Source organism: Panthera pardus, unplaced genomic scaffold (genome assembly GCF_024362965.1).
Source record: "Panthera pardus isolate Hobbes unplaced genomic scaffold, ASM2436296v1 HiC_scaffold_6, whole genome shotgun sequence".
NCBI classification, from domain to species: domain Eukaryota; kingdom Metazoa; phylum Chordata; class Mammalia; order Carnivora; family Felidae; genus Panthera; species Panthera pardus.
In genome coordinates, this window is record NW_026526991.1 from 79,077,763 (window position 1) to 79,090,132 (window position 12,370).

The 12,370-nt window shown below is 38.8% G+C and overlaps 1 protein-coding gene across 1 annotated transcript in view; it reads left to right on the top strand.

Annotated features, from left to right (window-relative positions):
• OVCH1 (ovochymase 1) overlaps positions 1 to 12,370 on the top strand; it is a 54,357-nt gene that overhangs the window by 13,065 nt on the left and 28,922 nt on the right. The window contains exons 9-15 of the mRNA XM_053895344.1: positions 4,549 to 4,682; positions 5,870 to 6,010; positions 6,114 to 6,244; positions 7,219 to 7,312; positions 8,810 to 8,938; positions 10,998 to 11,072; positions 11,994 to 12,174. Coding sequence (XP_053751319.1) covers positions 4,549 to 4,682; positions 5,870 to 6,010; positions 6,114 to 6,244; positions 7,219 to 7,312; positions 8,810 to 8,938; positions 10,998 to 11,072; positions 11,994 to 12,174 — 885 coding nt within the window. The remainder of the gene's footprint in view (positions 1 to 4,548; positions 4,683 to 5,869; positions 6,011 to 6,113; positions 6,245 to 7,218; positions 7,313 to 8,809; positions 8,939 to 10,997; positions 11,073 to 11,993; positions 12,175 to 12,370) is intronic.

Sequence of the window (12,370 nt, forward strand, 5' to 3'; positions counted from 1 at the left end):
ATTTGGGGGGGGGGAGGGGTAGAGAGAGAGAAGGAGAGAGAGAATCCCAAGCAGGTTCTGCACTGTTAGCATGCAGTATGATGTGGGGCTCAATCCCACAAACCACGAAATCATGGCCTGAGCCAATATCAAGAGTCAGACGCTTAACTGACTGAGCTACTCAGGCACCCTGCAATAGAAGGTAGTTTCTAACTTGAAAGAGTTCTGAGATCTAATGGCCTTCCTCAGAAGTAATGAATTTCCTTTATAAGTAGATATTTGAGAAAAGCATGGATGGTTATGGGTGAAGTTGTAGAAAGCATTTGTACATTGGGCTAAGAGACATGCAGATGACAGCCAATTTACCCTCAAACAAAGAGAACCTGTGATTCAACTTAGACAATGAAGTATTGAAGAGATTTCTGCAGGAAAGACTTTCAAGGCAAAAACGGTTGTTATCAGTGTTAAATATTGCAGAAGGCAAAATGAGGTGAGATAAAATGCCATTGGATATGGCAGCTAATTGAGTAGAATTGTAGGATCAGGAGCTATATTCATAACTGGCTGAGTGGTTGTTGAAGACTTGGTATCTTTCCTTCATCAAATAGTCAAAACATTTTTATCAAAGCTTTAAGATGTGCCAAGCACTGTTTCAGGTGCTAGAAATAAAGCAGTGAATGAAACAGACAGAAATGCTTCCTTTGGAGACGAGGTGGAAAATGGAGAACAGGGGTAATACAAATAACGTTATAAATAATAGTAGGAGGTGGTAAGCGCTATGCAGAAAACCATAGCAAGAAGGTGGGATGGTTGTGCAATATTAGAGAAGTTGCTCAGGAAAAGCCTAATTATAAGGATGATATTTGAACAAAGACTTAAATAAGATGTGGGAGGGAATCATATGGTCATCTTGGGAAGGAACATTCTTTGCAGATGGAATGGCATATATGAGGCAGGAAAATTTTTGGTATATCTGGGGAACAGTAGAAGCAAAGCACTAGAGCTAAGTGATGGGTGGAAATGGTCATGGTTAGCGTGGTCAAACTTAGAAGACATAAGAAGGACTTTGAATTTTCCTACAAGATGTATTGTCATTGGAGGACTTTGAGCAGACAAGGAACATGATCTGACACACTTAAAAAGGATCACTTTGGTTGTTTCATTGAAAATAGACCATAGGGGCACCTGCATGGCTCAGTCAGCTGAGCGTCCAACTCTTGATTTCAGCTCAGGGCATGATCTCATGGTTCATGAGTTCAAATCCTGCATTGGGTTCTGCAATGGCCCTACAGATTCTGCTTGGAATTCCCTCCCTGTCTCTCTGCCTCTCCCCTGCTTGTGCATGCATGGTCTCTAAATAAATAAATAAACTTAAAAAAAAAAAGAATATAGACTCTGGAAGGGAAAGACCAAGAGCTGAGCCCTGTTAGTGTCATTGGTATCGACATCAATAATCCAGTAAGCACGATGGCTTGGGACCAGGTTTGCAATGGTAGAGGAGGTGAAAAGTGATAGAACCACAGGATTTGATATTGAGTTGAAAATGTGGTTGTAAGAGAGAGAGAGAGAGCCTTATAATTAACATGAGGGTTTTTGACTTGTAGGAGGCATGGGAGTGAGGGTTTGCTGCCCTTGTTTCAGATGAGGCGACAGTTAACAGTGAAGGGAAAGAGGAAGACAGGACAGTGGCTTTCGGATAGTAGGACAGGTTTCAAGAGAAGCAGGGTTTTTTGTTGTTGTTGTTGTGTTGGGGTGGGGTGGGTGGGTTAGGCTTAACTGTGCTTATGAGCAGAAGAAAGTAAGATGAGTCAAGAGAAATGTATAAATACATGAAGGATGTTTCATGAGAACACAACAGTTAAAGAAGATTTAGCTTTGGAAAAAATGAAGAATAACCACTTTCCTGAGAAGGCAACAACAATAACAAAATTCAGGTTACCTATAGGAAGGTTAAATGAATTTACACTAGATGTCTTCTTAGTAATTGTAAGGTTTTAGCTGCTTCAAGTTTAGAGGATGAAGTTGAGATTAAATAGTTAAGATACTTAATAGCATGTAAGGACTAAAATGAATCAACCAGAGATTAATGGGAAGACTTTCAGCAACTTTACAACTCAGTATTAGCATGAATTGATACTGTATTTCAGCAAATCTAAAACAAACTGGTTGTAAAATTGTTATTTTATGTACTCAACAAAGAAATAAAAAATACCCAGGATCAGGAGATTTCAAATAAAGATGGGACACCAAAAGCTGTATGTTCAGTGTAAGGCTAAACCAGGCACACACCCACCCATGTGGAAAGCTACATGCCCCTACCTTGACACTGGTGTAGAGACGGGTAAAAATCTTCTCTGAGATTTTGAATCACAAGCTAATACTTATGCAGGTATGTAGTCTAAAATTCCTACCACCCGTATAGTCTGAAACACCTGAAAATAACGTAAGTAGCATGCAGTTGATAGTGCTCCTGGGTGACTGGCCAGAGATCATTCCTCTCTGCAAGAACTGTGTCCATCTAAGTCTAAAAGAATTAATTGTAAGACTATACTGTAAGAACCTTCTGATTCTGGAATGTTCCAATGTGGAGGAAAAAACACGTGCTTTAGAAATGTAATGCGATACGGAATCAATCTGCATCTTAGTGATTTCTCCATTATGCTAAGCAGCCTTGAGAATGGTAGAAGGATTAATTGAAGATGGAGTCAATTAACTAATGTTAAGATAGAAACAAATAATGTGAAGAAGGAGCAAGGAGTTACACAGTTCCTCCAAGCCTATCTTTATTCTGCTGGGTGGTACCTAGATCCTGAGACCTGGCAGATAAAGGACACTCAGGTCATCTCTCCCCTTTCATGCCTGTGGGAGACATTGCATTTCTAAGAGCCTAGAACAGTGCCTGGCATATAATAATGCTCAATAAACATTTGAATAGGTAAATCAAAGCTTAATTTTGGTAATCCTCTCTCACTTAGCTTGATTAGACCTCAGAATCCTTTGCAACACAGCAGTCACTAACAACAAACCAGGTTGGCCTATGATTTGAAATCTGTTTTCTATCACTGAGGTAGGGATTTTGAGGTAGACAATAATTTGATGAACAGGAGAAAGTACTTGCCTTTGAAGCCATAAAGCCCAACCTATATTTCCTATTATGTGTGAGGTGTGATGAGTCTTTTAATATCATGACAGTTTTCTTATTTGGAATAAGGGGAGTAATTTCTCCCTGCCCACTTCAGAGGGTTATAAAGAGCCTCAATAAGGATGATAGATGTGGAGTGCTTTTTCAATTGAAGTGCCTAAAAAAGTGAGCTTTGTAATATTTTAGACAGCTTATTGTTTTATAAATTGAAGTGCTTAAAGAGGGATTTTAATAATATTTAAGCAGCCTATTTTGACCTCGATGTTCAAGATGATGGACTTGAAAAAGTAAAGCAGGGAGTTTCTGGTTGAGAAGATATTTAGTAAGAATTGTTACATTTGGTTTTTGGAAACAGGGCATTAAAAAGCTGGATAACTCCTACAGTCCTGAACACTTATTACTTAGAGGGCAGTGATACTGTTAAGAGGTCTGAGGCTGTTGATGGAGTGCCTGGGTGGCTCAGTCAATTAAGTTGTCTGACTCTTGGTTTTGGCTCAGGTCATGATCTCATGGTTTTGTGGGTTCGAGCCTTGCTTTGGGGTCTGTGCTGGCAGTATGGAGCCTGCTTGGGATTCTTTCCCTCTCTCTCTCTCTGCCCTTCCCCCGCTCATGCTGTCTCTCTCTCTCTCAAAAATAAATAAACTTAAAAAAATTATGTAAAAAAACACAACAACAAAAAAAGGTCTAAGTCTGTTGAGAAAGACTGCCAAGTTTTAGAAAGAGGTTTGTTCTGACATGTTAGATTCCAGGTAAGAGTGCTTTGCAGCCCAATGAATGTGAGGCACAAAAGATGCTAAGGATTTACGGTCTGCTGGGGTTTCTTTTCTTTAATAATACAAATTCGTGTAGGAAAATAAAAGTAAAAGATTATGTGTTAAATTATGTAAGACTCCTTTCAAAATGTTTAGACATATTTCTAAAGATGTTAATAAAAGGTCACAGCTGACCTTACTGGGAGTTAGGGAGGTGACATTGCACCTGCAGAGACTGAGATCCAGGCTGACCTTGGAGGATGTGGCTGGTTAGAGTTAACATATGCAGCATGGTCAATCCATAATTCATGACCCATAATTTGACTTCTGGGTGAAAACTATGAATTTTCAATTAGGCTAATAAGTTAGAACAAAGAGGTGAATCTTAGGGTTTTCAATTTACAGATCAGAATCCTAGCATTTTATAACTGAATGAAATTTAAAGGGTGGTTTCCAGCCACTCTCTAATTAACGCCTCTATTTGTTGGATAAATGCCAGCAATTTGAGCCTATACAAATTATTCTTACATAAGGAACTTCCATTGCCTTTTATCTTCTAATAGTCTTTATGATTTTTGTTACTGGTAAGTTATGAGCTAAAGCCCATATATTAGATCTTATTTGTCACACTTGACTGTCCCATTTATTATACTTTCTCCACCTTCCCCTGTCTAGCTCATGTATGTGGAAAATAATGGTACCAGAAGATAAAATTATCCTGATAAAATTTGCAAGCTTAGACATACAAAATCAAGTTGGTTGTGACCATGGCTATATATCTTTACAATCAAGCAATGGAGTGCTTATTAGTACGTATGTTACATTTATTTTTTCTTGTCATGTTAGAGTATCTGAACAACTGAAGACGTGCAAAGGGACCTGAAGTTAGATATCTGCCATAGAACACTTTATATGCTGTCCCTTTCCTGAAGGGGCAGATGTGCGTGGTAAGAGAGGAACCAATGACTGGCATATTGAGTGAGCTATTCCCTTCTCAGGTTGAGTAGCAGTTTTGAATGACATTGATCTCACAATTATCAGAAACTTCCTTTCAAGGCAACATCTATTTTGTTTTTTGGTTTTATCACAAAAGTGGGTGCCTGTTTGCCAAATTTGGTAAAGACAGGTAAGTAACTGGAAGAAAATGTAAACCATTAAAAATCCTACCACCTAGAGATAAATGCTGTTAACATTTTGGGGTACTGTATATTCATTTATACATAATAACTATACACATTGAACTTCACATTATTTTATAATGTTCTTTTCTTCCATGACAATAGATCTTTTCAGGTCATTTGTGGAATACCACTTATACACTATATAAGCATAATTGATAACTTTAATTGAAATATTATGTGTTAAGCATCTTGATAGAAGATCTCTAGAGCTGGTATAGACCTTGGTCTCTAGGTCTCCCTAGGCCAGTGATTAGGACAAATAGCTTATTGCAAATCGACAGGATGCTGTAGATAAGGTATTGTGCTAAGGGTTATAATATTCATTGACTAAATGATTTCACATTCAGGCCTGCAATTTACCTAGGAACCATTCTTTCAACCAATCATTTGTTAAAAAATCAACTATGTGCCAGATATCATATCAAGTCCTACACATATGTGGAGTAAAAACAGACTCTGCTCTAATGCAATTGCAGTCTGATAAGGTATCTAAGCATGTACCATAAAGTAGAAAATGACATGGTACAGGAAATGTGCTGTGGTGACTCAGAAAAGGTACCTCTTACTTCAGTGGGTATTTAGGACGGTTTATGAGAACCGGACTTTGAGTCAGGCCCTGAAGGATGAGTAGAATTTAGACATGTGAGATTGAGTTTGAAAAAGCACAGATACAGACAGTGTGGAAAAAATAAATTAACCAGTAAATAGTTTGGTGGGTTGAGAACACAGAGTTCCTGGAACATAGTATTAGGAAAAAAAATTAACAAGTTTGTGACATTTTTAGTAATGCTATTTCAATTTCTTTTCCTTTTAAGGTAAGGTCTGTGGAGATAAATTGCCTTCACCATTGCTGACTGAGACCAGTGAGGCCACAGTTACATTTGTTTCTGATCCAGAAAACAGTGGCAGCAGCTTTGAGCTTACATTTACTGCTGTTCAGAAGAACTCAGAAGCTGGTATCTCAGATATTCAATTTCCTGATGTTTTTATATGATATGGGGATAAGGAAGAGGGAATGCCTTTGGCCATTCACTTTGGATTTCCCTGACACTTCAACAGGTTCAGGCTGTGGGAGTGTAGCTGTATTGGTGGAAGAAGGGATGATTCACTCTGCCAGTTATCCTGACTCGTATCCCATGAATGTAAAGTGTCATTGGTTCATTCGTGCTCCGGAGAAACACATTATAAAGGTAAGCAGCTAAGGAAGATCTTTACTTCATTGAGAGCTTAGCTGTGTTGGTTAGGCAGAACTTGCTTCATCCTGGCTATGAAACTGCCATTATGACTAGGAGCTTCAGTTTGCTTCCATATATAAATATATCAACCTACATCTGGATCTATAAATGTGCTTTGAAAAGTTTGAGCAGTTTAAGAGAATACATCGAAAAGTAGGCCTCCTTCTCATCTAACACCCATCATACCTCCTAATGGCAACACTAGAGTGTCCCTAGGGAGATCTTCTGAGCATTTAGAAACATGCATATATTTACATTGCTTAGCAATGCTTTTTCTCCTTAAAAAGATCTCAAAGATCTTTCCAAATGAGTCGACAGAGCACTTTTCATTAACTGCATACATTATATTGTGTGATATTCCATAATTTCTTTCTTTTTAATTTTTTTAATGTTCATTTATTTTTGAGAGAGACAGAGACAGACCACAAGTGGGGAAGGAGCAGAGAGACAGGGAGACAACAGAATTGGAAGCAGGCTCCAGGCTCTGAGCTGTCAGCACAGAGCCCGACACGGGGCTCGAACTCACAAAGCGTGAGATCATGACCTGAGCTGAAGCCGGACGCTCAACCAGCTGAGCCACCCAGGGGCCCCGATATTCCATAATTTAAGTCAGGTCCCAATAATATACACTTAGTGGATTTCCAGTCTTTGCCCTTACCAGCAGTGGTAGTACATTCTTGTGTCCATGTATTTGGGCACATGTGGATGTATGTGATTCCCAGGAGCGGACTTTCTGTGTCAAAGGATTTGTGCATTTAAACCTCATAGTCATTGCCAAATTGCTCTCCAAAGAGGCTGCAATTACTTACGCTTCTGTCAATAGAATAGGAGGGGTAACTGCCAGCCTTTTCATGTTCAGAGGGAAGCTTTTAAAGTTCATCTCTTCTCTTCCTTGACCATTTCTCTGGTTATGTTTCTAATTGGCACAGTTGGAATTTGAGGACTTTATCACTGAATTTAGCCCGAACTGTATTTATGATGCTGTTGTGATTTATGGTGATCCTGAAGAGGAGCACGAGTTAGGTGGGTAACATTCCATCTGTAAAGAACAAGAGTAGTTGTAACACTGACTGGCCTCCTTGGGTGACACAAAGTTGAATGAGAATAAGGATTTCTTATTCTGGAAACTCACGTGTCAAAAAACTTTAGCTTTAACCGATGAGCCAACAATGGATTCACCAGGAAGATTAAAAAAATTTTTTTTTAATGTTTATTCATTTTTGAGAAAGAGAAGGAGCATGAGACGGGGGAGGGGCAGAGAGAGAGGGAGACACAGAATCCTAAGCTGTCAGCTCAGAACCTGACACTGGGCTCGAACCCACAAGGTCTGAGATCAGGTATGAGATCATGACCTGAGCCAAAGTTGGACGCTAAACTGACTGAGCTACCCAGGTGCTGCCCCACCAGTAAGATTTTTTTTAATGTTTATTTATTTTTGAAAGAGAGAGAGAGAGAGAGACAGACAGACACAGCATACGAGTGGGGGAAGGGCAGAAAGAGAAGGAGACACAGAATCCAAAGCAGGTTCCAGGCTCTGAGCTGTGAGCACAGAGCCCAACGTGGGGCTTGAACCCACAAGATGTGAGATCATGACCTGAGCTGAAGTCAGACACTTAACCGACTGAGCCACCCAGGCACCCCTCACCAGTAAGATTTTTAATAGAAACATGTAAAATTTGGAGAATGTTTCAGAATATTTGGAAGGTGAATGTGAAGTCCCAGGGAAAAAGGAAATAGTAACATTGAATACATTTTTGGCAGTTACTGAAGGTAATTTTTTAAATTCCTTTTTGTATTAAAAAGTAACCAAAAAAAGTAACTGAAAAGTCTAGTAACCAAAAAAGTAACCAAAAGTAACCAAAGTAACCAAAACTATAGTTTCTACTTGAATCTTAAAAGTTAATTTTTGAAAACTTCAAATATACTTTGCATTTTGACCTACCAGTTTACTTAGTATAAGAAGTTATCTCTTCCAGCTGTGCAGCCACTCCCTTAATATACCTATTATTTGTCCCTTAGATGTCAGTGTGGGTCTGAGACCCAGGAATATAGGTGGGTTGGGAATGTTTGGATATTCAGGGCAGCTGAGTGGAGGCACAATCCCCCTCATCCAGCTGAATAGGATCTGTATAGAGTGGGCTTCAAGTGAAGCAGATTTCAGGTGTTACTTACATTACAGCATGGCCACCTTCCCTTTGAAAGGAGGATACAAAGTTTGGGATTTTCTTTAACTCGCCCCTTCGCACTGTGTACATTAAAAGTCAATTGACATTTCTATGCATGCTAAAAATCAGATGTCTTTTCTCTATCTGTAGAGTGTTTTTCTATGAGATAAAATTACAACACATAGTTATCTTGAAACTAGTGTTTCACTCCCACATACAATGGAAAAGTGTGCCTACAAACCAAAGTTAAAGAAAACCAGAATTGCTGGGGAAAAAATTAGATAATGTTTTACCTCTGTTTTCTGACTTAAAAAATTTTGTAACTGTAAATCAAACTTTCCCAAAACTTTTACAGCTAAACTTTGTGGGATCTTAAACCCTACTCCAATACTCAGTCCTCATAATATGCTGGTGATTCATTTTAAAAGTGATGGTGAAAATAACTTCCAAGGCTTCAAGGCTAGTTTCACCTTTTTGCTCTCAGGTGAGGATAAGCACTAGCACAGTAATTATTTTTGCTTGTGAAAATAGTTATACGGAAGATCACTTAGCCATGTTTACCTGAATTTACGGTGCTTGAAACACCTTGGTGACAAAATATAAATGCAGATTCCTGGGACTCCTGGGTGGCTCGGTTGGTTATGCATCTGACTCTTGATCTTAGCTCAGGTCTTGATCTCAGGGTCATGGGCATGGAGCCTACTTTAAAAAACATTTTTTTTTAATGTTTATTTATATGAGAGAAAGAGAGTGGCAGAGTGTAAGCAGGAGAGGGTAAGAGAGAGAGGGAGACACAGAATCCAAAGGAGGCTCCAGGCTCTGAGCTATCAGCACAGAGCCCAGTGCAGGGCTTGAACTCACAGACCGCGAGATCATGACCTGAACCAAAATCGGACGCTCAACCTACTGAACCACCCAGGTGCCCCAAAACATGCAGATTTCTGGGGCATCTGGGTGGCTCAGTTGGTTGAGCATCTGACTTCAGCTCAGGTCATGATCTCACAGTTCATAGGTTCCAGCCCCACATCGGGCTCTGTGCTGACAGCTCAGAGCCTGGAGCCTTCTTCAGGTTCTGTGTCTCCCTCTCTCTCTGTCCCACCCCTGCTCACTCTCTGTTTCTCTCTCGAAATTAAATAAACATTAAAAAAATTTTTAACTGCAGATTCCTGTGCCCACTCCTGAAGATTTAGGTTCTGTAGATCTGTGATGGGGCCCAGGAATCTGTGCTTTAACAAGAACCTCTGGTGAAGCTAAGAAACTACATCCACTCAATGATCAAAAAACACTTTAAGCACCTTGTATCAAAAGTAGATAATTTAGATTAGAGAATGCAATTCAGAAATGAGATTGACTGTCTCTGTTTTGGGACATTTCAGGGTTTTGAAGGATTTATAGTTTTCTAGCCATTCTAGAAAATAAAGCAGCCTTTACTAAGATGGAAGGAATATCATTCCTTAAAGACCCTAGTGTGGAAAAGAATGGGTGATGTACAAAAAACTACAAATAATTTGGCAGTGTTCAAGTTTTGGAATGTTAGAAGAGGCAAGAGTCATATCATGGTGGATTCAGGGCATTCAGTTTTAGGTACCAGAGTGATAGGATAGCCAGCTAACATTTGTTGATTACTTGCTCTGTACCAAGTATAGACTAAACATTTCACATGCATTACCACATTTATTCCTCCTTACAAACCTAAGAGGTTTATACAATGCTCTCCTTTTCACAGATGAAGGAATAAAGTTCAGAGAGGTTAAGTAGCTTTCCCAAAGATGCATAACTGCCAAGAGGTGGAGCCAGAACTCAAACGTTGGTAGTAATGTAGAAGATAGAGACAAAGATTAGGCAGAGATTAGTGAATTTACAAGGAGAGTAATGAATAAATCATTGTAAGAATTTATTTTAGGTGTAGTCCTTGATCAGATATGTTGTGGCAAAGGTGATATATAAAGTAGAAAAATTCCAGCATGATTCTGAGGACTCTAGCTTGAGTGGCTAGGTGGATGATAAGCCACTAAATGATACAGAGAAACATAAGACCGTGTTGACTCTTGAAATCAATTGGTTTCATTTGAGACAAGTGGATTTGTATGAGCTTGTGGGAGATCCAGATGAATATAGCTAGCATATTCTACATCTAGAATTCAGAAAAGAGACTTAAGAGAGAAATGTGGAAGTCATATATATGCAAATGAATAGTAATAGGGTTATGAACTGTACCTTGTGGAATATCTTGCAGGCTGGAGGATAGGATATTGAAAAAAAGACTGAGATTGAGAAGAGATGGTCGTAGATTTTTTGAGAAAATCAAGAGAGTAATTTAATGAAGCCAAAGAAGGAAGAAATGCTTAAAAGTGTCAGATACACTAGGAATTTAAGAAAAATATAACCAATCACATCTATGGGATCTGGCATTTAGCACTGGAAAGATTGTAGTAGTGAAATCAACATTAGAGTGGTTTTATGATTGACCAGGATAAGCAAGCAGGGTCAGCTAGTGTAGATGACTTTAAATATTTTCAATTAAAAAAATGTTTTCTCCGTAGACTCTTCAAACCAAGTTGGATCAACATCACCTCCCCAAACCAATCTTGTATCTTCTGCAAAACTTATTCCATATGGTGAGTTGATGGTCATGTAGTTACTACCTGCTTAATCTTTCTTCTTTGGAAAGCCTCATTTTACCTTTATATAACTCTACAATGAAGAAGAATGAGTTTTACATTTAGGTCCATGAAACTTCCAGAATTTTGTTTGGGTTTGCATATACACATACAAATAGAGGGAAGAAGAAATAAGCTTTATGATTAGAAGAAAAGGGTGCAGAGAGTAATTCTTTGTCCTCATTTGCACCTGTGCAAACTTGATATTTAAAATATCTTCCTAGAATCCATATTTAATATATGATTATGCATTTTGAGGCAAAGGGAGAAAACAAAGTTTTTTGTTTTGTTTCATTTTAGAACACACTGGCAACTTTTACTTGTAATCTGAAGTATCTGGTCAAAAATTATGATCTTTCATTGTTCTATATGCATGTATTCAATATGGCCTAGATGGGCTATAATAGTTGTACAGGGAGCTGTAATAGGAGAAAATGCCACGAGAGAGAGAAGAAACAAGGATATGTTTATATGCTCTGTTAACAACAACAACAACAACAACAACAAAAATAACCCATCCCAGTACAATGTAAGTTCCATGACAGCCAAGACTTTTGTCTATTCTATTCACTGATAGATCAGCGACACCTAAAACATCACTATCGAGAACATTGCCTGGCAGTACCAACCACTAAAATTATTTATTGAATGAATGAGTAAATATTACTCTGTAGGCCAGTAGCTAAAAACCTAATTGCTTAGCAGAGTTACCAAGGCAAGCTTTTAAAATCAGATTCCTCAGAGGTGGATGTTAGGGAGTTGATATCTCTATAAAGCTCATCTGATATTTGGAAATTACTACTGTCAGCTATTGGAGGAGGTGTATGTTCTTTCTTATTTCAGTTGGATAGGTCATTAATTTCATCCTCTCTGCTATAGGTATCTGTGGCATCCCTCCATTTAGTCTCCAATGGCTTTCCAGAAGAACTGTAGTGGGGGAGGAAGCCTGTCCCCACTGTTGGCCATGGCAGGTGGGTGTGAGGTTTCAAGGCAGTCACCAGTGTGGAGGTGCCATCCTCGACCCAACCTGGATTCTCACTGCAGCCCATTGTGTGCAATCGTGAGTGAAACTGATGATATTTTAATAACGTACTTAGCATGTATTTATGGCCATGCCTAGGGTAGAAGTATAATTATCTAATAAAGTCATCCAGACTAATTCTAAAGCAGGAATCTTTCAACGACTTTCTATACAGCCGTTTCCTCTACTTAAACAATGTCAGTGAGGAAAATGCTGAAATTGATGATGAAATTGA